This window comes from Bos indicus x Bos taurus, chromosome 11 (genome assembly GCF_003369695.1).
Source record: "Bos indicus x Bos taurus breed Angus x Brahman F1 hybrid chromosome 11, Bos_hybrid_MaternalHap_v2.0, whole genome shotgun sequence".
NCBI classification, from domain to species: domain Eukaryota; kingdom Metazoa; phylum Chordata; class Mammalia; order Artiodactyla; family Bovidae; genus Bos; species Bos indicus x Bos taurus.
In genome coordinates this window covers 85,381,275-85,405,775 of record NC_040086.1, presented here as the reverse complement: position 1 = coordinate 85,405,775, position 24,501 = coordinate 85,381,275, and the positions used below count along the sequence as shown (strand labels likewise).

The following is a 24,501-nucleotide window of genomic DNA, read 5'->3' as shown; positions in this document are numbered from 1 at the left end:
GAATCTAGGGGCTTCCCTGGTGGCTCAGATGTTAAAGCATCTGCCTGCCATGCAGGAGACCCAGGTTCAATCCCTGAGTCAGGAAGATCCCCTGGAGGAGGAAATGGCAACCTGCTCCAGTATTCTTGCCTGGAGAATCCCATGGACAGAGGAGCCTGGGAAGCTACAGTTCATGGGGTTGCAAAGAGTTGGACACCACTGCCCTACTAACACACACACACGTGGTGAATCTATCCATCCTTGTCACATATAAGGTGGAGGGGATTTGGCCGGGAGGTGGGGTGAACAGTATTTGATATGAAATAGAAGAGAGGAGTTTATGGCAAGGAGATACACTGACACTGAGCATAGATGTGCAGATGTAAATTCAGAAGGAAGGCTCTTACCAGACATACCCATCGGAGCTGACACTCAGGTGAGCTCTCCTGTGCAGGCACCTGTTATTTTCACATCAAAAGCCTATTTTGACAGCAGCAGGAAAGCACAGTCAGTTCAAAGGTATGTAATACAGGCCTGATGAAGGCAATTCCTTCTTTGCTACTTTTCTTCTCATGATGATGATAATTTATGTCAGTTTAAAATGAGCAAATTATAGAAAAGATTAAAGAAGCATTAAGAACATCTTGAATTATTTCACTCTTATCATGGCCTTCAGTTCAGTTCAGTTGCTCAGTCATGTCCAACTCTTTGTGACCCTGTGGACTGCAGCACGCCAGGCTTCACTGTCCATCACCAACTCCTGGAGCTAGCTCAAACTCATGTCCATCGAGTCAGTGATGCCATCTAACCATCTCATCTTCTGTTGTCCCCTTCTCCTCCCGCCTTCAATCTTGCCCAGCATCAGGGTCTTTTCCAGTGATTCAACTCTTCACATCAGGTGGCCAAAGTATTGGAGTTTTAGCTTCAGCATCAGTCCTTCCAATGAATATTCATCGGCCTATACCATTCATGGCCTATACCGTTAGTATTTCATATGTGCCCTTCCCTGTTCTGAGTACCCTCTACATATTCATTCATGGAATCCACACAACACCCCTAAGAAACTGGTACTTTTATCCCTTCTTTCACATTGCAGAAACCAAGACACAAAAGGTTAGGGAAGTTGCTCAGGGACAAATGTCCATTAAGTCAGAACTGAAACCCAAGCCTGGGTCAAACCCAAGGTATCTCTCTCTAGATATGTTGCTTTTGTTGTCTAGTTGCCAAGTTGTGTCCGACTCTTTGTGACTCCATGGACTGTAGCCCGTCTGGCTCTGCTGTCCAAGGAATATCCCAGGCAAGAATACTGGAGTGGGTTGCCATTTCCTCCTCCAGGGGAGTCTTCCCAACCCAGGGATTGAACCTGAGTCTCTTACATCTCCTGCATTGGCAGGTGGATTCTTTACCACTGAGCCACCTGGGATGTGCCGCCCCACCCCCACTAGATGTCTCTTTCTATAATAAAATATCATATGCTTTATATGACATAGATGTGTATATATGTATTTCTCTCTTTCTATTTCTGTAAGAATTTAAAATCTTTTCCTTGCTAAACGGTGCATCCTGAGTGTATCCAGATTATTTAAAAACTTCATTCACAAAGCCACTTCCTTGTGGACTGTTGCTCTGATTACATTAATTAGATCATAAACAAGGCAGCGTTGTGTTTACATTTTTAAAATTATATACCTTAAAGCATGAAAATTAATTATCTTGAAAGCTAATAAAATTGAGAAAGATCTTTTTTTCGTGTATCTCTTTATAGTTAAACACCTAAGAATAGCCTTTACCTTGTTAAAAAAAAAAACCAAAGCACGTGCGTATGGTTATTGGAGACTGCATGAAGCCTTCCTTTCCTCTTGGACGTTTCTGTGGTTTTTAACACCGTGACAGGGCTCTGAGTGGTGGACCTTGTAGGCCCTTCAAGCAGGGTCACTTCCTCTTCAGTCCCCCGGGTCCTCAGATGTGATTTCCTCCCCCAGACCCCGCCCCTTGAGAGAAGCCCAGTCGGGGTTTGCCAGGTGTGTGGGTCGGGTGGGGGGCGGGGGCGGGGACTCCCGCAGCGTCCCTCAAGCAGGGCCACCAGGGGGCGCTGCCCTACCTGTCCTTGAAGACCTGGAGACAGGTGGGTTCTCACCTGCCTTGCTCGGAGTAGGGGCTCAGCCTGGAGGAATAGGTCTGTGACACGGGGCTCTTCCTTCCACCCCATCCATGGTTGTTTTGAACACTGAACCTTGAAACAGCTGAGAACTCTCGTTGCTGTGTGAGACACCAACAAGAATAATCCCATCTTTTGGGCTTTGTCACAAAAGGCAGATGACGTGGGACCCCTGGGATCCTGGCCAAGTCACCTTGTCTAGCAAATGGAAAACCCTGGAAAGAAAATAAAAATCACAGTTAAAGGGATCTGGCACATATGAGGGGGGCACCCGTGACTTCTTGTCTTCCCCTTTTCCAGTTAGGATTTGAGCAGGATTCCCCGATTTCCAAGCATCAGTTGCAACCGGAATGTGTAGGAAGATACAGACAAGAGCTGTTGTTTTCCATGATGTCCAGAGGGGTAGAAATTACTTCAGAAGAGAAGTCTGAAAACGAGCCTCTGTGACTCTTGGGGGAAGCTTCTGAGCGGGTGTGTCCCCTGCTGTGTGTGCCCAGCCAGAGGTGGCTCTTTGGAGGGCCGCGTGCCTCCCCGGGTCGGGGCCACATCTGCGGTCTTCCAGGGGCCACGAGGGCTGCCCGGTTCCCTGGGGCAGAACCGGTGCGCTTCCCTGACCCTTTGTTCTCTGCGCGAGAAGATGTGGTTCCACGCCAAGTACAAAACTTTCATGTTTGAAAAGACTGGGTTTAACTGCTGGTGGTCAGGCCAACAGATTGGTATGTACCTACATGGAGAGCACTCTGACCCAGCAAAACCCTTCAGTGCTAAGAAGATGGAAAACTGTGGCATTTGCCATCTGACCCAGCAGGAGCCTGGGGCAGATGGAGCTCAACTTGGAAAGTCTGCTGCTGCTTTCTTTTTTTTTTCCCCTCCTGGTTGTTGTTGTAGCCCCAGGAGCAGATACTGCCTTTGAAACCTTCCTGTGGGCTGGCTTGGCCCGCCTCTGCCTCCCCGGGCAGGGGCTGGGGAACCAGGGTGTCAGGCTGCCCGAATACTTGGCACTGTTCTCGTGGGCATCAAGGGCTCCCTGCATGATCAAAGGCACACCCCGGGAGGCGGGGGCCCGGCAAGCGCTTGTCCTCCACTGGGCTCAGCCTGCTCCTGGCTGGGTGCTTTCTGGCCGCCTGCAATGACCAGCTTCTTGTAAGGTACAGTGTATTCGATGTTGGGAGCGGAGCGCCCGCTTTAGGGGCGGTAGGGGGGTTGGAGAGGTGGGCCCTGGCTTTCTGGCTTATGAATAAGATGGCCCTGGCCTGTGTCAAGCAGAAAAATGGCAAAGTGTTTGTCTTTTCAGTAAGCTGAGTGAATCCACTTAATGCATTTGTTTCCTGATTTTTTTCTGTTGGAAATGTTATCTGAAGGGATTGGAGCTATTTAGTTTTGCACAAGGTGGACCCAAAACAGCAGAGAGTCAGATTATAATTGCTAAGGAAATGAGCCTCACTCTGTGGATCCTGCCTGGTGGGCTCTGGAAAGAGGTTGGTTTTTTTTTTTCCTGTAGTTTCTTCCTCCCTGCAAATCTTCCCTGGCTTTTTTCTGAAGGTGCTTCTCTCCCCTTTCAGTTCTCCCAGCGGCCAGGGGGTGGGGACATTGTGTTGGCTTTGTGGCTCCGTTCCAGAGCGCTTAAGCAAGGTCCCAGAGGGAGCGCCACCTGGCATTGTGTGGACAGATATCTGGGTGGCGTGGTGCTGAGGTGGTTTTGTGGGGCAGGAGCAGCCCTGGTTAGAGAAACAACAGATTAGACAGAAGTCAAACCCTCAGCCTGCTTTTCTTCCTTAAACAACACCTGTGGAATTTATGAGTTCCTCGAGGGAAAATCTCAGAAATCTGCATGAGAATGGTGTTTCCTGCCAGGAAGACCTCAAAGAGTTTATAGGATGCCATCCTGAAGCCTGAATGCGTTTATGGCCATATCATATATACAGGGCTGACTCTCCCTACGCTCCTTGAGCATCACGCCCACTTTCCTCCTGGAGGGCCCACCAAGGACATGGGAAACGTCGTCTTGAGAGGCCTTTGCTTTTGGTTTTGTTTTCTGAAACTTTGGGCTCATCAGAGAAAAGTTGTCATTCTTGGGTTTTGGCTGAAAGATTCTTAGCTTTTGCTGTAGGGATGAGGGAGGAGGAAGGAACAGGGACCCGTGGCAGCTCAGCTCTGAGCTGGAGTCTGGGATGCTGACCCTGGGTGCAGCCGGGTCTGTTACCTTCCGAGAGGCCCTGAGGTCAGCAGGGGTGCTGGGAGAGGGCCGTCTCTCAGAAAGGGCCACGTGGGAGGGTCTGAGGTCCTCAGGTGTGCTTTGGGTGTGACCCAGAGCGGAGGCAGATGGCAGAGGCAGCGGAAGACCAGCCTCTCGGAGGTCATGGATGGGTTTTCTCTCTCGCAGACTTGAACCCCAGTCTGCACTCCAGGGCACGGCCATTTTCTTCTCTGCTGTGCTGCCCTCTCCACGTGAGGCTTTGCATGTAGCTCAGCAGATGCTTGTGAGGGAACAGAATGCAAGCGAGGGGATGGCTGGAGGGTGCACTGAGCTCCTCTGACATCCCCCGGTCTCTCTCCTCCAGCACTGTGATGGCGACACCACCTCTGGCCTCTTCCTCTTTCTAAGTCCTGTCTCCCCCTCATTCAGCCTCCACGTGAGCCAGGCTTTGTGCCCTCTTGAAGTGAAGTGAAGTCACTCAGTCACGTCCAACTCTTTGTGACCCCATGGACTATACCCCACCAGGCTCCTCCGTCTATGGGATTCTCCAGGCAGGAACACTGGAGTGGGTTGCCATTTCCTTCTCCAGGGGATCTTCCCGACCCAGGGATCGAACCCGGGTCTCCCACATCACAGGCAGAGCCACCAGGCTTTACCCTCTGAGTCACCTTTCAGGCTATGCCCTCTGGAGTCTCAACATATTGCAATATTCTCCTATATTCCTCCTTAGGAAGCCTAGGCAATCTCTCTGCCATACAGTCTGTTCTGGCTGGCTTAAAGTCCTTGCCTGACTCTGCAGGGTTCAATCTGACCGTGTTCGCAGGGCTCAGCCTAGACTGGCCCTCGTCACCCTCTTACACTCATGCTCCATCATCTGTGCATCACCAGTCACACGTGGGTGTCACTCCCCGGGATCCCGCCTGCATGTGTTGCCCACCTCCTGCCCGAATGCCCTTCCTTCTCTCTGGCTGGCAAACCTGTGCTCATCCCCTGACTCAGCTCTTCCCGGAGTTGCCCCAACACTGACCTGAGTCAGAACCTCCCTTCCCATCTCGTTTCCTTCAGAGCTGCCCTCTTGCCTAAATCCCTGCTGAGGCAAGGGTCACACGGCCTTGTTTACCTGCGCTCTCCTCCCTACCTGCGAGTTTCTGCAGGTCAGGGACTCTGTGGCTTTCACTTTCACCCTGAGCTCCAAGGGGGAATGAAATGTTTCTGCCCTGAATCCAAATTAGACTGTTTAAGCGTTGCAGGTCAAACCACGAATCTAAGAGGGAGGTTCTCTGCTTCTCACGTGGGAGGCAGAGAACAGACACGGAGTTGTTAATCAGTGGCTTAGGACAGACCCAGCTGTCTGACCTCGGGCCTGAGACCTTCCAGACCTCCGGCCGTGTCTTCTGCTTGAGCCCGGGGTGGCCCCGGGTGGAGGGTGGGTCTCTCTCTCCGGCCGCCTGGGGGTAATGAACAGAGTTGATGGCTGCTCCTTCGGCAGACCCGCTCCCAAGAAAGTGTTCTGGGCTCTGTGGGCAGCAAGCGAGCGTGGTTGCCCCCTGCGGCAATGGGAGCTTGTGCGGAGGTGGGGAAGGCAAACAAACTCTGTGTGGCTTTGTTGGGGGAGAAACCTGGAGCCCAGTGAGAGTGCTGGGGGTGGGGGTCAGAAGGGGGAACCGTGACCCTTGGCCTTGGTGTCAGCCAAGGGAAGATCAGGCACAAACAGGGCCCCGGGGCGGGAGAGTGTTCACGAGGAAAGAACAGAAGCGTACGTTGTGTGCTTGGATGCTCACGGGAAGGGCTCCCCTCTGACCCTGCTTGGAATAGAAGATAACCAGGTGAGTTCAGGTAACACCTGGGGCAGAGAGGCCTGAGTGAAAGTGAAAGTCGCTCAGTCGTGTCCGACTCTTTGCGACCCCATGGACTACACAGTCCGTGGAATTCTCCAGGCCAGAATACTGGAGTGGGCAGCCTTTCCCTTTTTCAGAGGATCTTCCCAACCCAGGGATTGGACCCAGGTCTCCCACATTGCAGGCAGATTCTTTACCAGCTGAGCCACCAGGGAAGCCTGAGAATACTGGAGTGGGTAGCCAATCCCTTCTCCAGTGGATCTTGCAACCCAGGAATCGAACCGGGGTCTCCTGCATTGCAGGCGGATTCTTTACCAACTGAGCTATCAGAAAGACATTAGGTAATACCCTTTCTGGATGACATCCCCGGGGGTTGAAATGGAAACCTTCTCTGTGTCCCCTTGGTTCCTCCCTGGGGGCTTCCGAGGCTGCACGCGACGCTTTCCGCTTTCCCACGGCACCATGCTCCGTCTCTTTGCCGTCTTCACTGTAACCTTGAGCACGTACGTGGTCTCCTTCTCCCTCTGCCTCCTCTTAGGACTTATTATATGAGAAAGAAGTGACTAGAACAGTTCCTGTTGTCAAGGAGCTTCACATCTTGAGAGGAAGGGAGAGAAGCTGTGTGGAAATGATTGCTATCTACTTGGAAAGGTACACTGCAATCGATGTACCCCTAAAGGAAGCCGGTTTAATTGTTGCTACTGGAGTACAGTGAATCAAGTCAAGATCTCTGACATTCTAAGTTGGCATCTAGAAAGGAGATTTATGAGCAGTTAATTCCAATTTAAGACAGAAAACTGGATTTGTTAATATCCTATATGCTAACAACCCTAGACATGTTAGTTCACTTAGTCCTCATTATCACTCTGGGAGGTGGTTTGTATTTGTATTATGCTTATTTAGAATTTTCTTTCTTTCTTTCTTTGGCTGCACCGGTCTTAGTTGTGACACATAGGATCTTTTGTTGTGACACATGGGATCTAGTCCCCTGACCAGGGATTGAACCCAGACCCCCTGCATTGGGAGTGAGGAGTCTTAGCCACTGGGCCACCAGGGAAGTCCCTGTCTTCATTTTACAAATGAGGAAATCAAGAGGTTAGGTAACTTACCCAAGGCCACACAGCTCAAAAGGAGCATAGTCATAAATTAAGCTGCTGTTGGTCTTATTCCAAAGTACATGCTTTTTACTACTCAGCAGGCAGATTATGGGGCTTCCCTGGTGGTAAAGAATCTGCCTGCCAGTGCAGGAGACACAAGAGACAAAGGTTTGATCCCTGGGTCGGGAAGATCTCCTGTGGAAGTACTTCCACTCCGGTATTCTTGCCTGAGAAATCCCATGGACAGAGGAGCCTGGAGGTCTGCAGTCCATGGTGTTGTGAAAAAAATCTTAGTGACTAAACAACAGTGAGGCAGATTATGAGCACTTTTGCGTTTGAAAGATTGTTTGCAGTTGGTAAAGTCCAACTTGACTGAAGGGTTTAATATCTCACAATCAAAGGGACCTGCAGGCCCATCTCTCAGAGTCCTGCTGGTTTTGACCTAAGTGGACACTATGGCTTAGAACCAAAGAGCTTGTGCCCAGCACACCGCTGGACTCAAGTCTCCACACACAGAGGGACCCAGCAAACAGGGTGCAGGTGAGGGCGCGTCCACATGTTAACTGGAGATCTGGGTGGGGAAGGGCTGGCTCTGATGGGTGAGTGGCAGCTTTATTTTTATGAGCGGAGTGACCAGTGTGCAGCAGCTAGGGATACGCAGAGCTGGGTGTTATCTCAGGAAGTGAGAGCCAGCCGTTCCAGGAACTAATAACTGTTGTTGACAGATAGGAGCTCTGGGTTTAAGTAGAGGTGCCTCCTTACTTGACCAATAAAAGGCAAAGTACATGGTACTCAGAAAGGAACAGCAGAATCACTGTGGACCCAGAGTGGACACAGCACTCCTCAGGGTCCCCAGGCAGTGCTGGTGAGCTTTTTTCTGTTTTAAAGGGTTTTTGATGTGGAGCTTTTTTTGAGTCTTTATTGAATTTGTTATAGTACTGCTTCTGTTTTGTTTTGTTTTCTTGGCCCTGAGACATCTTAGCTCCCTGACCAGGGATTGAACTTGCACCCCCTGCATTGGAAGGTGAAGTCTTAACCACTGGACCACCAGGGAAGAGCTTTTTTTCTTGTTTTTTTTTTTTTCCTTTTTAATATTTATTTAGCTTCATCAGGTCTTAGGTTGTGGCACATGGGATCTTTAGTGTCAGCATGTGGGATCTAGTCTCCCGACCTGGATGGAACCCAGGCTCCCTGCGTTCAGAGCCAAGAATCCTAGCCACTGGACCACCAGGGAGACCCCCCTGGTGAGCTTTTAAAGTGAAATGGATTTTCTGTCACTGGGGCAAAACTTTTGATGATTCTATTCTTTAAAAAGTAAACAGAAAAAGGTCACTTCAAGGAAAGGCTGGTGCGAGCGTATTTTTCTTTGGAAGGGCTGGAGTCTAGTTTAATCCCTGCTTTAATCTCCAGGAAGGAGCTGATCGGGCTGTCAGAGAGGGGACACTGTCCAGACCCTGGGGGCTGGCCAGCTGGTGGTTTGTTCTTCCTCTGAAGCTGCAGTGAGCCTGGTCAACCTCCTCCCTCCGGGAGACCTGGTTTCAGGTAGCATTCTTAAAATGCTCTTGATTTTCTTTGTCTGGCTAGAAATGTGTCTTTTTAAGTTTGGGGCTTTTCATTTGCTGAGGCTGTGTTTTCTTGTCATGGCAGCCCTCGTTTTGGTAAAATGCTACTAAGGAAGAGCCCAGGATTTCTAACCAAAAGATTTGGCATATTTGGACAAGTGTACACCATTAATAAAAACAAAAAGAACTTGAAAAAAATGCTCCCTTTTCTGAAATCACTAAAAGCCACGATTCACTTACTTAGGGCCCTTCTAAATCTAAAATTGTCTCAAATGTGACATTTTGGACATTCTCTTCAGCTCATCCTGCCTCAGTTTCCATAAATATAAAATGAGAACCACGCTACGTGCATTTTTAGGGCCATGGTGATGATGAAATAAATGATAAACATAAACCAAGAAAAAGGTCTGCACCAAGTGAACCTAATAATTGACGACTGTTATTTTGATTCTTAAGTAAAATGCTCTTGGGGTTTTTGTTGCATTGCTAAAGGAAATGATAAAGATGTGAATGAAGACAATAAATGCTTTTAAATCCCAGACACAATCTCTTCATGCAAAATGAAGATAATAGTACTTTGGCCACATGACTGCTGGCACAAAATAGATACTAAACAAATATTGATTTTCTTATTCTTTCATTCAAATTTGGCCCCTAAATATACGTGTGTGCTAAGTCGATTCAGTCCGACTCTTTGCAACCCCATGGTCTGTAGCCCACCAGGCTCCTCTGTCCACGGGATTCTCCAGGTAAGAATACTGGAGAGAGTTCCAGGGGATTGTCCAACTCAGGGGTAGAACCCATGTCTCATATGTCTCCTCCTGTCTTACCACTAGCACCACCTGTGAAGCCCCAAATGTATGTACGTATATATATATATATATATGTATGTATGTATGTATGTATGTATGTATCAGATCAGATCAGTCGCTCAGTTGTGTCCGACTCTTTGCGACCCCATGAATCGCAGCACGCCAGGCCTCCCTGTCCAACACCAACTCCCAGAGTTCACCGAGACTCACGTCCACTGAGTCAGTGATGCCATCCAGCCATCTCATCCTCTGTTGTCCCCTTCTCCTCTTGCCCCCAATCCCTCCCAGCATCAGAGTCTTTTCCAATGAGTCAACTCTTCGCATGAGGTGGCCAAAGTACTGGAGTTTCAGCTTTAGCATCATTCCTTCCAAAGAAATCCCAGGGCTGATCTCCTTCAGAATGGACTGGTTGGATCTCCTTGCAGTCCAAGGGACTCTTAAGAGTCTTAAGAGTCCAATGGACTCCAGTGTATTCTGTATATTGTAAAATATATACTGACAAATAATATCATGATTAGAGAAAATAGATATGAACAGGGGTTTTTATATTTTCTTTTTTGTTCTCTTTGGATGTAATTCTGCGTCTATGTGTGCATGTATGCTAAGTTGCTTCAGGCATGCCTGACTGTTTATGACCCCATGGACTGTAGCCCTCCAGGTTCCTCTGTCCATGGGATTCTCCAGGCAAGAATATTGGAGTGGGTTGCCATGCCCTCCTCCAGGGGATCTTCCTGACCTAGGGATCAAACCCACATCTCCTGTGTCTCCTAAATTGCAGGTGGATTCTTCACTGCTGAGCCACTGGGGAAGCCTGTACTGTATATGTAAACTGTATATGTAAGTACTGTAATAGGGACTTTATAAGGTCAGTCATATGGTTCAGTGAGTATGGGTAGAATCTTCTATGAATGGGTGCCAAGTCTCTTCAGTCATGTCCAGCTGTTTACGACCCTATGGACCGTAGCCTGACTCGCTCCTCTGTCCATGGGATTTCCCAGGCAAGAAAACCAGAGTGGATTGCCATTTCCTCCTCCAGGGGATCGTCCCAACCCAGGTATTGCACCCCAGTCTTGTACATCTCCTGCATTGTTCAGTTCAGTCGCTCAGTTGGGTCCGACTCTTTGCGACCCCATGAATTGCAGCACGCCAGGCCTCCCTGTCCATCACCAACTCTGGGTTCTTTACCAACAGCGCCATCTGGGAAGTCTCCTATGAGTAATTGCAGGGTTTTATGGGCTCCCAGAGCACATTTAGCACAAGAGGATGTCTGGTTTTGGGTGTGTGTGTCTGCTTAGTCTGGTGAGGCCAACTTTCCAGTGCTGTCCTCTGGAAGTTTGGAAGAATGCTGTAGCTTTCTGTAAAACTGGGAAATGCCTTGCCACCACTGGCAAAAACCACTAGCAGGTAATGGTAATACAGATTTATAACCCTTCAGCTGAGGATGTCTGAGATTTTCAATTCTGCCAAGTTTAAACGTATTAACGCCGTGTTGCGTGGAAGATTCTTCAAGATGGGCTTTTAATTCCAGACCAGGCACGAGCTATGTATCATTAGACAGCTGTCCCAACCTCTCTGAGCCTTAGTTTCTTCATCTATAAAGTCGGGATACAGATGGGGAGAGAAATAATGATCTGATAGAACTGTTGCTAAGATTAAAATCACTGATGCTTCCAGTGATGCTTAGCAGGGTGGCTCGCCTTTGCCGGAGGTCTGTAGTTCACCTGATCTTCAATTGCTCTTCTACTTAGATTCTGTAGGATATCCGTCATCAGTTTTTATGACTGCATGTTATTTATTTTTTAAAAGTAACCTTCAGTTTTTAGTAAAAATAAACATGCTCTCAGTCCAAAAAATTAAATGTTATAAACTTTAAAATGAAGAGTAGGACTTCCCTGGTGGTCAGTGGGGGAGGACTCTGTGCTTCTTTTGCAGGGGACACAGGTTCAATCTCTGGCCGGGGAAGTCAGCACCCACGTGCTGCTCGGTGTATAATGTTTTTATTTCTTAGTGCATATACAAGTTATGTTTACTCTATACTATATTAATGTGCAATAGAATTATGTCTAAAAAATGTATGTACCCCAGTATTGCTAAAAAATATTAACCATTATCTCAGCCTTCAGTGAGTTAGAATCTTATTGCTGGTGGAGGGTTGGAAATATTATGAGAATTACCAAAAATGTAACCAAGACAGGAAATGAGCAAAGCCTGTTTTTTGTTAATTTTTATTTTTTATTGATGTATAGTAAATCTACGAGGTTATGTTAGTTTCAAGTGTACAGCAAAGTAATTCAGTGATATGCACATGTATATATATATGTTCTTTTTCAGGTTCTTTTCCATTCTAGGTTATTACGAGATATTGAGGAGAGCTCCCTGTGCTATGTAGTGGGCCCTTGTTGTTTACCTAGTTTATATATAGTAATATGTTTATGTTATAGTTTATATATAGTAATATATAGTACTATGTTTATGTTAATTGCCACTCCTAATTTAACTCCATCAGGCCTCCTGCCTCCAGGTATTCCCTCCAGTTTTATTCCAAACATCTCTGTCCACCTGACCTGCTTAAAACATGACCTTTATCATTATAAACCCCTCGTTCTGAAGCCTCAGGGTTGTCAACTACTAAAGTGGGCTTCCGTGGTGGCTTAGCAGTAAAGAACTCACCTGCCAATGCAGGAGACCCAGATTCGATCCCTGGGTCAGAAAGATCCCCTGAGAAGGATATGGCAACCCCCTCCACTATTCTTGCCTGGAGAATCCCATGGACAGAGGCGTCTGACAGGCTATGGTCCATGGGGTTGCTGAAGAGTTGGACATGACTGAGCCACTAAATAACCACAATAACGACAAAGCAGTGTCTAATTTTTACTCTCACTTTTGTTTTTTCCCACCATAGTTCCATCTTCACTACTTGTCAAAAGCCCTCATTTTCTTTTTCTAGAGCAGGTCTATATTCGTGGAGCTTTCTTGGCTTTGTACCTTCCTGTTTCTTTCTCAATTGCTGGTCTCAATTTTGGGCCAAAAATACCCTACTCTTTCTTTTGGCCTATTTTGGGTACCAGCCCCTTTGAACCACTCAAGTTCTCATTGATTCCCCCCAAGACCTCCGCCCCCGCCTTACGTTGTAGAAATGATGGACTCTAGTACTTTTTGTCACTTGTCATTTATGATATGATCTGACATTCTTTAATTTATTTGTTTCCATCTGATCTTAGTTGTGACATGCAGGATCTTTAGTTGAGGCCTGTGGGATCTTGTTCCTGGACCAGTAATTGATCCCGGGACTCCTTGCATTGGGAGTGCGAAGTCTTAGCCACAGGACTACCAGGGAAGTCCTGATCTGAAATTCTAGTCTTTTCACATGCCTGTTCCATTTAGCTAGAAGTGAATGATCCTGCGCTGACTACCAAGTGCTCTGCTAGGCACTTTCATTTTCTATCTCTTGTATACCCCACGATGACCAGTCAGTCCTTTAGAGTGCCCATTTTACAGATGAGAATACTGAGGCCTAGTGAGTGGCTTTCTTTCTCTCCATCTCACACCAGGCTTCTGTGCATTAAGGTGAAGGCCATGGTGACGGGCACTGCTTCGGATTCTGTGGTTGAAGAGCATTGCCCACCAGTGTTGGGAAGGGCTGGGCCAGGCCTTGGAAGGCAGGCAGCGGAGGGGTTGGGGGAAAGGAACCCCCTTGGTTTGCAGACTGGAGTCACTGCAGCAGGAAAATATTGCAGAGACAGTGCCCAGGGAGCAGCAGTCAGAGCCCAGCCCTGGAGGTCACAGGTGTTGACCTGGATCCACAAAGCACGGAGGAGGGGTTCGGCTTTGAGGTTTGGCCCTGAACGGGGCTTTTCTCTCTCCTGACTTCTGACTCCCCCATCTGATGGTTGGGGGTTCCTCGCAGGCCAGCGGGCCCCAGCAGGGCCGGCATCTCAGCCTGCTCTGCCTTCTGATCCCAGGCTCTGCCCCCGGTGGGTGGTCTCGTCTGTGAGCTGGAGCAGTGCTGGGGTGGGTAGGAAGTTCCCACACCACCCAACGGTGGTGCAGTGGGACGAACAGCAAGGGGCACGACGTTGTCAGATGGTTCTCACGCTCTTCCTCCATCCTCAGTTACCAGCACTTACTTGGGCTTTCAACTGCCTCATTGGATTGGAGTAGGGTCAGTTTCTCTCTACCTCTGTGCTTCTAGACTTTAAAGCTTTGGTGTGTGCTTAGGGTTGTAAAATGAAATTTCCATTTTTTTGAGTGTGAGCATTCTTTCAGGTTTTGTCCCTTTTGTGTTTCTCCCTTCCTCCTCCCCTCCCCTCTCCCTTCTCCCTTCCTCCCCCACCGCCCTCCACCCCCAATTCTGTTTTCTTTCCACAAGACTTATTGTAGGCTGCTTATCATCCCTGGGGCTAAGATTCGGAACCCCATCTTTAAACTGGGCTCCATAATATCGCTCACATGTGTTGAGCGAGAGAACAGGCCAGGTGCCTGGCACTCGGAAGCTGGACAGTGTTCGTTTTCTTTCTTCCTCTTTATGGCTCTGTCCACACCAGGCATCGCTCTGTCTTAACCCCTGGAGTCCTCCAGGCTCAAGGTGCCGGTTAGGCATCAGGTGTACAAGACCTTGGGAAAGAAGAGATGTTCTGGATGCCCTGAGCGTTTCTTTCAACCCTTGAGCATGCTTCTGCAGGCGCTCCTTGTAAAATGGGCCGGACTTAAAGCTGCTTTCTGTGTGTTAAGCTCTTCAGACAAAGATCTATAGAAATAGGAGCCGTGTGTGATGTTATTAATTGGCGGCAGCTTTCCATGGACCACCCCGAATGGAAACGCACACAAGGGCCCCCAGATGTGGCCGGGAATCCCTCTTTCTTGGATTGAAGGATGCAGCCAGTCGAGAGGAAAGGCAGTCGCAGAGCCCTGGAGCCTCTTCCGACTGTTCTGGTGGCTCGGCCGCTGCCCTCTGTCTTTCAGGAGCACTTTCTTTTTGTTGGGGCTAATTCCTGTAGCAACCCTCCCACCAGCTCATTTCCCCAGGCTGTAAGCTGGGGCTGACCAAGGAGGTGTGGCGGAGGTGGGCAGGGAACCTGTGCTCAGGCATTATTGCCGCAAGCAGGAAGTGTTTAATGGTTTTCATTTACTGTTAGTTGGAAGAAGGAAGGCTGGACCTTTCTTCCAACAGAAGCGGAAATCAGCCTGAGGACACCACCCCATTTTACCCTCACGAGGGGAACCAGAGTTCCTTAGGGCACCAGTGGTCCCGTCTTGAAATTGCTCGGCCACCTATAGCACCAGGACTCAGAGAATCTCCTACCTACATCTTAAGTCAACGTGATCTGTGAGGCGGTGCCTGGAATGTGAAGCCAGTCTCACAACTAGTGTGGCTGGCGGTGTGTCACTGTGATGAAGCCGGAAGCCACTGTCCTGAGGTCATGTCGGGGCTGGCATCTTCTCCCATTTTTTTGGCCGCACCAAGCAGCTTGCGGGATCTTAGTTCCCTGACCAGGGATCAAACCCGTGTCCCCTGCTGTGGAAGCACAGAGTCCTAATCGTTGGACTCCCAGAAAATTCCCCATCTTGTGCTATTTAAAGTCAAATATCACTTTAAGAATCAACGGACACATGAAATAGATGAGAGCATAGAAAAGTTGAATAATCTGTTTTCATCCCTTTAAGAGAGTTTATCTTTTCTTATATGATAGCAGATTTGCAAAAATCCATCCAGCATCTGTCTAAAAGAAACCCTTAACAAATTTTAAAAGTAGTTTTTAAAGGCCACGGTTGTGATTATCCAATGAAAATTAGAAACACATAATATAAGGCTAATCCTTCTTCCTCTCAAATTTTGACTGTTTAGAAATTAAACCTACATTTCTGGATAACTACTGGGTCAAAAAGGGAATCAAAAGGGAGATCATAAACTATCCAAAAAGAAATGAAAGGGGACCTCTTTACACGAAGCCTAGGGGTCACAGCATAAGAAGCACTCAGGGGAAAACGTATAGCCTTAAATATCTTCACTATCAAAGCAGTCATATGGAAAATAAAGATGAGGATAAAGTAGTCATTTTAAGAAGTTTGGTAAAAAGTACAACATGTTAAACTAAAAGGAAACAGGGCGATCTAAACAAAAAACTAAATGAAATAGAAAACAAGCAGAACGCATTAGAAAGGAATATACATTTAAATGCCAGTTCTTGGCCAGGACTAAATATAGAGATTTAACCACATGTCTGATTCCAGAGAAATGTCTGAGCGAATATCTGAACTTTCCCTCAAGGGAATGCGATGCAACCATTAAAATGGTTCTGACAGCCTTTGTAAGAGGATTGGCGGAAATGTTTATGTCAAATGTGAAGAGCAGAATCAAAAAGTTTATCATAGAGTGATAGAGCCATGTGGATACCACCTTCCATGTCCCTCCTGTTTCCCAGGGAATTAAGTCTGCAAAGAGTACATCAGAGTATCAGAGAGAACAGAGTATTGACAGGTGCTCAACACAGAGGCAGGGTGCAGACATTGCCTGATGGAAGGAAGGACCACATACTGTATGATTCTATTATCGTGTGTCTACAGACATCAGGTGGCTGGCTAGGGCTGGAGGATTGGGGACTTGGGGGTGACAGCTAAAGGGTATGAGGTTTCTTTTGGGGGTGAGGACAGTGTTCTAACATCAGTTGTGTGATGCTTGTACCACATGTGAGTATACTAAAAACCATGTATTTGTACCCTTAAAAAATTGAAGTATAATTTATTTACAGCATTGTGTTAGTTTCTGGTGTATAGCAAAGTGATTCAGTTATACATATATATGTTCTTTTTCATATTCTTTTCCATTATAGTTCATTACAAGATATTGTTATATATAGTTCCTGGTAGGAACTTTATGGTAGGACCTTATTGTTTATCTGTTTTATGTGTAGCAGGTGAATGGGATGGCAAGTGAATTAGATCTTAAGCTGCTACCAAAAAAAAAAAAAAATCACATTGATTATCTTGGGGCATGGACGCAATGATTTTCCTCCTGGTTTTCCACCCTATTCTGTAATTCCCAGATTTCCAGATGTAATTCTGTATTACTTGTCTAATGGATACCACGATAAAGTAATAAACACTGTAAAGCAAGAATGTTCTTATTTGGCTTTTAGCACAGGAGGCCGTGATGGGCAATCTGCTAACCTTCCTCCTGAGAAGGTGAGCGGAGGCCGGGTCCGGTAATCCTGAAATCAGGGACTGGTTGTCATGGATCGCTGCTTTGTCGGCTGCCGTCACACACAGAAAGTGGCGCAGGGCTATTCTCCTGCAAGTCAAGGAGAAGAAAGTGTCGTTTTTGTCTGGGGTCTCTCAAAAGCAGGATCACCTCTCAGGGAGAAGCTGGGGGCGTTGCTGTGAAACCTGTGGACGACTAAGAGCCAGTTTCTAGTAAAATCTCCTAAGAGGTGTCAGACTCTGCTGAGTGCTAAATTAGGGAAAGCTGTTACTTATATAACTTCCTGTAATTGCCCGGCAGGAGCAGTCCCTGAAAGCCACCCGCTCCTCCTCTTGGCTGAGTGGGGGATACAGGGCCCTCCCCTCCTGGCAGCCCAGATCTCTTCTACCTTTGGGCTTCATGCTCGGGGGTCAGGCTTTTTAACCGCAACTGAAATGCCATTTTAAACAGAAGACTCCTCTGTCTCTTTTGAAGATGGGAAACTCGTACGCTGGACAGCTGAAGACCACGCGGTTCGAGGAGGTCCTGCACAACTCCATCGAGGCCTCCCTGCGCTCCAACAGCCTGGTACCCAGGCCCATCTTCTCCCAGTTGTACCTGGAAGCAGAGCAGCAGCTTTCCGCTCTAGAAGGTAGGAGATGTGTCTGTGCCCTTCTCTACTGTGTGCGGGAATGTTCAAGATGGGACTTGAAACTCTTTCCTCTTCCACTTGGTGTAGCAACTGTTGGGTCTGGCAGAATGGAATTATTAGGAAAGAGAAAGTTGCATGTGCGTCCTTACTTGGCTAAAACTCAAATTTAAGTCTCAGCCATAAAGTTGCAAGGAATGAGATGATTCACTGGACTAGTAGGAGAAAGAAAGGCCGGTGTTAACTTGTTCTCAATTGGTTGTTACTTATGCTCATGAAAGGTTTTGATGGTCTGACTTGGATAAATAAGACATTTTAACATATTTTTGACCCTCAGTTATATATATATATATATTTCCTCTGTGATTTGTGGCCCTATCTTTGCAAAGGAGTGTAAGTACTTTTCCATGTGATAGCAGTTATGAGAGCCCTCTACTACTACTACTACCACTACTAAGTCGCTTCAGTCGTGTCCGACTCAGTGTGACCCCGTGGACTGCAGCCCACCAGGCTCCCCCGTCCCTGAGATTCTCCAGGCAAGAACACTGGAGTGGGTTGCCATTTCCTTCTCCAATGCATGAAAGTGGAAAGTGAAAGTGAAGTCGCTCAGTCGTGTCCGACTCTTAGCGACCCCATGGACTGCAGCCTACCAGGCTCCTCCATCCATGGGATTTTCCGGGCAACAGTACTGGAGTGGGGTGCCATTGCCTTCTCCGATGAGAGCCCTCTAGAAACTGTTAAAAGCCAAGAATAAAGCCTTATGAGTTTAATGTGTACCAGCAATAAATTATCTTCGGGCATGGGGATAAGTTTGGGGTTTACTTAATTATCCAGAGAATAAACTGGTTGTATTTTTCAGTCCTCAGTTTACATTTTTATAGTCACGTATCTTCAAGTCCAAAGTTGCCCCAGCCCCTTATCTATTGCTGAAGAAGTCGTTTTGGTCACTTGTCTTCCACTTGAAGTTACCTGCAGACTTCGCTTAGCTTTTGAAGTGAAAGACGCCGTGGTTTACAACAAAGATGAACTCATTAAGGAAGCCTGCAGTGTACCAGGTCCTGTCTTAGGGTGGTCGTGGTGTGTGCCTGTGTCCCTGTGTGTGTATGGTTGTATGTGCAAGGTGGGTGTGGGGAAGGTGGGCTGGGGATGGTTGCATTTTCCAAGAGAAAATGAGGCTCAATATCTGATATCTGATTGTCCCTCTCTAGGAGGGAGGCTTTCCTGTGTCACTCTTTAAAGCATTTTTACAAAATTAATCTTGCAAATAGCAACAGCTAAGGACCTAAAGGAACTGGCTCTGGGTCTGAGAGAAAGTAGATTGTGGTCAAAAGCAGGAGTCAGGAAACCCAAGGGTTCTCTGGCATTCACATCAAAGTACCAATGATTTCCGGCCCAGGAAGTTTTACTGTGACACTGAGGGGCATTTGAGGAATAACTGGGGCATCTTTTACAGTCCATGTTTTCGACTAGCTGAAAGACTTGTGAAATATGTATTAAATGATCATTGTTAACTTCTTACAGTATCGAAAGGCTTAGCTGCTAATGGGAAATGAACAGTAGTACTCATGATAAGTACTCATGGTCAGCCCTTCTCGTTTATGATATGAAAACCAGCTCAGGCCCTCTCTATCATTTTCCCATTTGTCTGGCAAGCAGCATAGAGAGACCCTCCCGGATTTTGTTTCTCTAGCACTGGGAGGTGGAGAAGGCAATGGCACCCCACTCCAGTACTCTTGCCTGGAAAATCCCATGGATGGAGGGGCCTGGTGGGCTGCAGTCCATGGGGTCGCTAGGAGTCGGACACGACTGAGCGACTTCACTTTATTTTTTCACTTTCATGCACTGGAGAAGGAAATGGCAACCCACACCAGTGTTCTTGCCTGGAGAATCCCAGGGACGGGGGAGCCTGGTGGGCTGCTGTCTATGGGGTCGCACAGAGTCGGACATGACTGAAGTGACTTAGCAGCAGCAGCAGCAGCGCTGGGAGGTGTGGGGAGGGGGTTGGTGAAAAGGAGGAGATGGTCGATTTGCTAAATGTCCCTATCAGTCGAGCACTCAGCTTGAGCCCCTGGTTTCTGCATCATAGAACGTGGTGCACAGGGTTTGTTTGGTCTGTCTCTCTGTCGGGATCTCTTATCTTATTGCTGTCCTTCCTCAGACAGTAACATTAAGGATGCTTTTTATGACCAGGGCACTGGTGTCCCAAACACCCCTAGATCTGTTAACATTTTCTCTATTTGCAAGGGCAGTTCAGAGGGGCCCTGTTACTTTGTTCTCCAAATTAGGGGTATGACCTTTCCTAACAGGGGAGAAACCTTTTATGTGTTATTTTATTTTTTTTTAAAGGAAGGCCAAGCAAACCAAACAAATACACCCTTCGAATTTGGGATAAGTGTTTATTAAACAAGATACAGGTAAATTCCTGTCGTCCCACCCTCTCAGAATGTCATACAGTTTCTTCTCATGTAAAGAAAACAAAACTTATTCTAAAACATCAATACTTTCATACACCATGGGGTGAAGTGCTGTCATGACATCTCTGGATACCCATGGTTGAGTTTTAAGATCCTAAGCTCCCAGTCCAGTTGGTTTTGTCTAAGGCCATTTTAAAGCCCTCATTCTGCCAGAAGACCTTGGTAAACAGTCTGGTTTAGTCTGGCCCTGGTTAGGAAGTCTCCTCAGGCTTACTGCTGGCTGACAGATTCCATCAAAGACCCTGGAATGTCTGATGTAGACCTTTGACCTTTAATCCCGCTTTCTTAGCAGAAAGCGGATTCTTGGCAGCCACTGGATTTTGAGCCCTTTCTTTGACTTTCGGAGGCTTAAGACCCTCCTCTTTCATTCTTTCCGAGAGTCTGCATTCCTGCTCTTTTTGGTTGAACAGAATAAACGTGCAGACATTCCTGTGCGTGCCCTCCAAGTTCCGAAAGCCTGGCTTTCTTTCCCCTTTTCACTCTAATTGTTGGCTCTTTGCTGTCCCCCTGCTGAGCCCCGGTGAGTCCCTGGTTCACAGACTAATCTTGATTTTGCAGAGCCTTCCAAGCCACCCACTCCGTAGGCGGCTAAAGGGTGGTTTCAGTCCCGGTGGGGACCGTGCTGCATGGGTGGCACCTGGAGTCTGGGCATGACTCTATACCTTCTGCTAAAACCAACCACGCCTGCATTTAGTGGCAGGAAGGAAGCGTCTGAAAGAGGCTCTGGTGTTTATCCCTTCGACTCCCTTTGTGTTCTTGCCTGGGTAATCTTTTTACAGTCTCCCCACCACCTCTGTGTCCTCCAGTCCTAGAGGGAGGCAGACACCAGGACTTCTTGCTTACTTCCTGCTGTGACCTTCCCAAGGTCATGGGCCTGGGCTGGCCCGAAATGTTCAGTTTCTTCTGCCTCTTGTCCTTCCGGCACGTTTAAAATAGGGCTTCCCTTGTGGCTCAGATGGTAAAGAATCTGCCTGCAATGCAGGAGACCCAGGTTTGATCCCTGGGTCAGGAAGATCCCCTGGAGAAGGGAATGACTACCTACTCCAGTATTCTTGCCTGGAGAATCCCATGGACAGAGAAGCCTGGCGGGCTACAGTCCGTGGGGTCACAAGGAGTCGGACGCGACTGAGCGACTAACACCTTTAAAGTGGTGACCACCCTGAGGTTATGCTCCCAGCCCGCTGTACTGATTAAATCACCCTTGGAATGTTCTGTGCAATGCTGAGTGCCGTGTTTCCCCACGGAGACTGTCACAGCTCAAGGTGGCCTTCTATAACCACCTCATCTTAAAGAGGCAGGATTTGACGCCCAGAGAGGTTAAGTAACTTTCCTGAGGCCACACAGACAATGGCAGATCCAGGGACTAAAACTGGAGTTCCCAGATTCCTAGCCCGTTTTTCTGTTGCTCGTGATTTCGTCATTAACTGGAAAACACGTCACATACTGAATGGATGGGTTGAGAGCCAAGGGAGGTGAGAGTAGAAGAAATGGCAGCAAAGGGGCTGGCACAAGGGGAAGAGACAGGAGACACAGAAAAGAAAGGAGCAGCTGTCCCTGGCCTCGGCTATCTAAGGATGTTTGTAGCAGCCCTACTGTGTGAAGAAATCTGGGTGCTATTTATTAAATGACATTTAAAGATAGGCAATTTGAGAAAGACTTTTTACCCAAAACATCTCTTAAAAGAAGTTTGAAAACTCACTGATGTGAAACCCTTTTTCTCTAGCAGGCTGGGTAAATAAGGGGGGGGTGTGTGTGTGTGTGTGTGTGTGTGTGTGTATGCGCGCGCCCTCTGTGTATACTCCAAACAGTTGGGAATTACAATGATTCGGAAAAAAACAGGAACAAACTTTTTGGCTAACTCAGTGGTTTCCTGAGCGCTGCCTCTGTGTGTGTGAGATATTCTGCTTGGGGCCTGAATTCCTGAATAACAGCAGCACCCCCGGCCCCCAGGAGCTGACCACGTGGGGAAGGCCAGCTCCTCTGCTGCGGAGATGGAGAGCACGCACGAGGAGAGTGGGGTTTCCCTGGCCAATTGCTGGCTCTCCTGGCCCGTTCCACATTTGCCATTAGTCCTAAAGTACTATTTCACTTGAAAAGTTTCCTATAGGAATAAAGTCGCTGAGAGGGCCTGACCCTGTGCTGGTTTGTTTTGTGTGTGTGACAACTTCTGGTGTGTTTATATTTCTAATAATGTATACATCTAGTTTTCCCTTGGGGATAAATAACAGCATATGGTTTGACTCCTGTCTTATTCAACGTAAAGGCCGTTCACACCGTATTTCAGGTTCTATTTTACGACAAGGACAGCAGCTTGGGCACCAGATACAGCTGGGAACAGGCTGGCTGTGCTGCCTAGCAGGTGGTTGAATCACTGGGTCTCTCTGAACCTCAGTTTCCTTACCTGTAAAATGGTCCCTGGGTTACACTGTGGTTCCTCCCACACAGCTGTTATTGGAGTGCCTACTGTGTGCAGACTTTATAGTCGGTCCTTGTCAGCAACTGTATACATACCGAGCTCTGTTGCTCATGCAGATATATTGCAGCTGTGAGCGCTGGGAGGGGATGTGGACGTGTATTTTCTGAAGTCATAAGGCCAGGCTTGGAGCCAGAGTCTGTGACCTCGGGAAAGACATCCGGTCTGAGTGAGCCTTGACCCTCACCCCTAGTGAAGAAGGGCGATAGTGCTCGGCTTAAACAGTGTGTCTCTGAGGACTGGTTAATTCTGGTTAATTCCTAACTAACTGGGGCCCACCATGTACTTACTTCTGCCTTGGTCATCACTCCCCTTTTCCACGTCTAGGTGGAAGCCGAGTGGACAATGAAGAAGAGGAAGAGGAAGGGGACGGGGGGCTGGAACAGAACTGTCCCCCAAACCCCTACCAGATGCACCCCCCGCCTGAAGGATGCTGCACCACGGACGGTGAGATGCCCGCCGGGCTGTGCGCTGAGAGCCCCCCGAGCTGTGAGCTGAGCCCATGTCCCCAAGATGATGGATGAAGGGGAACCACCCCATACTTGAGAGTCAGACCTGGCTCCATCGTGGCCCTCCCCACCCCGCTCAGAAGCTTTGAGTAAATGACTTAACTTCTCTGAGCCTCGATTTCCCTGTCTGCAAATTAGGGGCAGCACCACCTGCCCAAAGATGATCAAATGAAAGCCTTCCAGGGCTTTTCCCACTCAGTGCCTCACACAGTGGGTGCTACTTCCTGCTTCCTGCTTTGCCCAGGAGCAGATGGGAGAACTAGGAGCCAGTGCCTTGAAAATGGTAAAGCAGATGTCCCTGGAGGAGAATCTTACTAAGGTATAAATACCTTACGGGTTTGCAGGGAAGGCCTCGGGGTCTCAGAGTTCACATTAGCCCATGTCATCCCTGTTGGTCATTAAAGATGGGAAAACACAGGGCATGGGGCCACTTGTACCTTCGGGGAGAGAGATTCCCAGAAAAGGTCGATCCAGATCAATCTCAGCTGTTTCTCTCTTCTTCCTTTTTTCCCTAAGTATTTCTGGACACTTAATTTAAAAATAAGAAGCATGTTTAAGGGCTTCCCAAGTAGCACTAGTCGTAAAACATCTGTAAAGAGACGAGGGTTTGAATCCTGGGTTGGGAAGTCCCCTGGAGGAGTGCATGGCAGCCCACTCCAGTATTCTTGCCCGGAGAATCCCATGGACAGAGGAGCCTGGCGGGCTACAGTGCATGGGGTCGCAAAGAGTCAGACTTGACTGAAGCAACTTAGCACACGCACAGACGTTTAAACGCTCTGAAATAGAAAAAGTTCAAGTGCGTAGTGTCCCCCTCTGCTGATGGGACTTCTCTGAGACCATCATTACCAGGTCGTCAGCCTGAATTCCTGCCCTTGGCCTGTGCCTCATACACGTTAAGTGCAGGGTGGCAAAGACCTCAAATTGCTCGCAGTCCCTTATGGATTTTTCGTCCATGTTTTAATTTACCATCACTTGTCTAGCCATTTCTCCCGTTGACCTTCATTTGTACATTCACGTATGTGTATTGTACGGTAACAGCAGTAGTCGTAAATACAGCAAGTAGTTAAGTGTCACGAATGACGATGGTTACAATTTGATCTCTCAGAATTACTTTTATTCATTTTATTTTTTTATTCTGCCCAGTCACTTTATTGTTGTGAATCATGGTAACTGGCAAGTGAAGCGCATGTAAGGATAACATAGCTAATAATGTTCTCAGAATTAATTTTAGAGTCAGCCCAGGCCAGGGGTGAGGGTGGTTGCTGACAAAATTCAGACTGTTTTCCTGCTTTGCCGGCGTGGATCCTGGTTGTGTGGGGGCGCTCGCTGGACGGCGTGTGAGCCCTGTCCATCCCTCCTAGGGTTCTGCCAGGCCGGGAAGGACCTGCGTCTGGTCTCCATCTCCAGTGAGCCCATCGACATCCCTGCGGGCTTCCTCCTGGTGGGTGCCAAGTCCCCCAGCCTGCCTGACCATCTCCTGGTGTGTGCCGTGGACAAGAGGTTCCTGCCGGATGACAACGGACACAACGCCCTTCTTGGTGAGTTCCTCCTGGGCTCTGCTCTACAGCTCAGGCTG

At 48.0% G+C, this 24,501-nt stretch overlaps 1 protein-coding gene across 10 annotated transcripts in view; it reads left to right on the top strand.

The window, feature by feature from the left end:
• Positions 1-24,501, top strand: part of GREB1 (growth regulating estrogen receptor binding 1) — a 133,611-nt gene that overhangs the window by 46,795 nt on the left and 62,315 nt on the right. For 9 of the 10 annotated variants that reach the window (XR_003513476.1, XM_027556053.1, XM_027556052.1 and 6 more), the window contains exons 2-4: positions 17,316-17,472; positions 22,744-22,863; positions 24,287-24,463. Coding sequence is in view for 9 of the 10 variants with exons in the window: in XM_027556053.1 (XP_027411854.1) it covers positions 17,316-17,472; positions 22,744-22,863; positions 24,287-24,463 (454 nt within the window). In the remaining variant the exon portion in view is untranslated. Of the gene's footprint in view, positions 1-2,994; positions 3,286-17,315; positions 17,473-22,743; positions 22,864-24,286; positions 24,464-24,501 lie in introns of those variants that run through there. The other variant, XM_027556055.1, reaches the window with a different exon arrangement.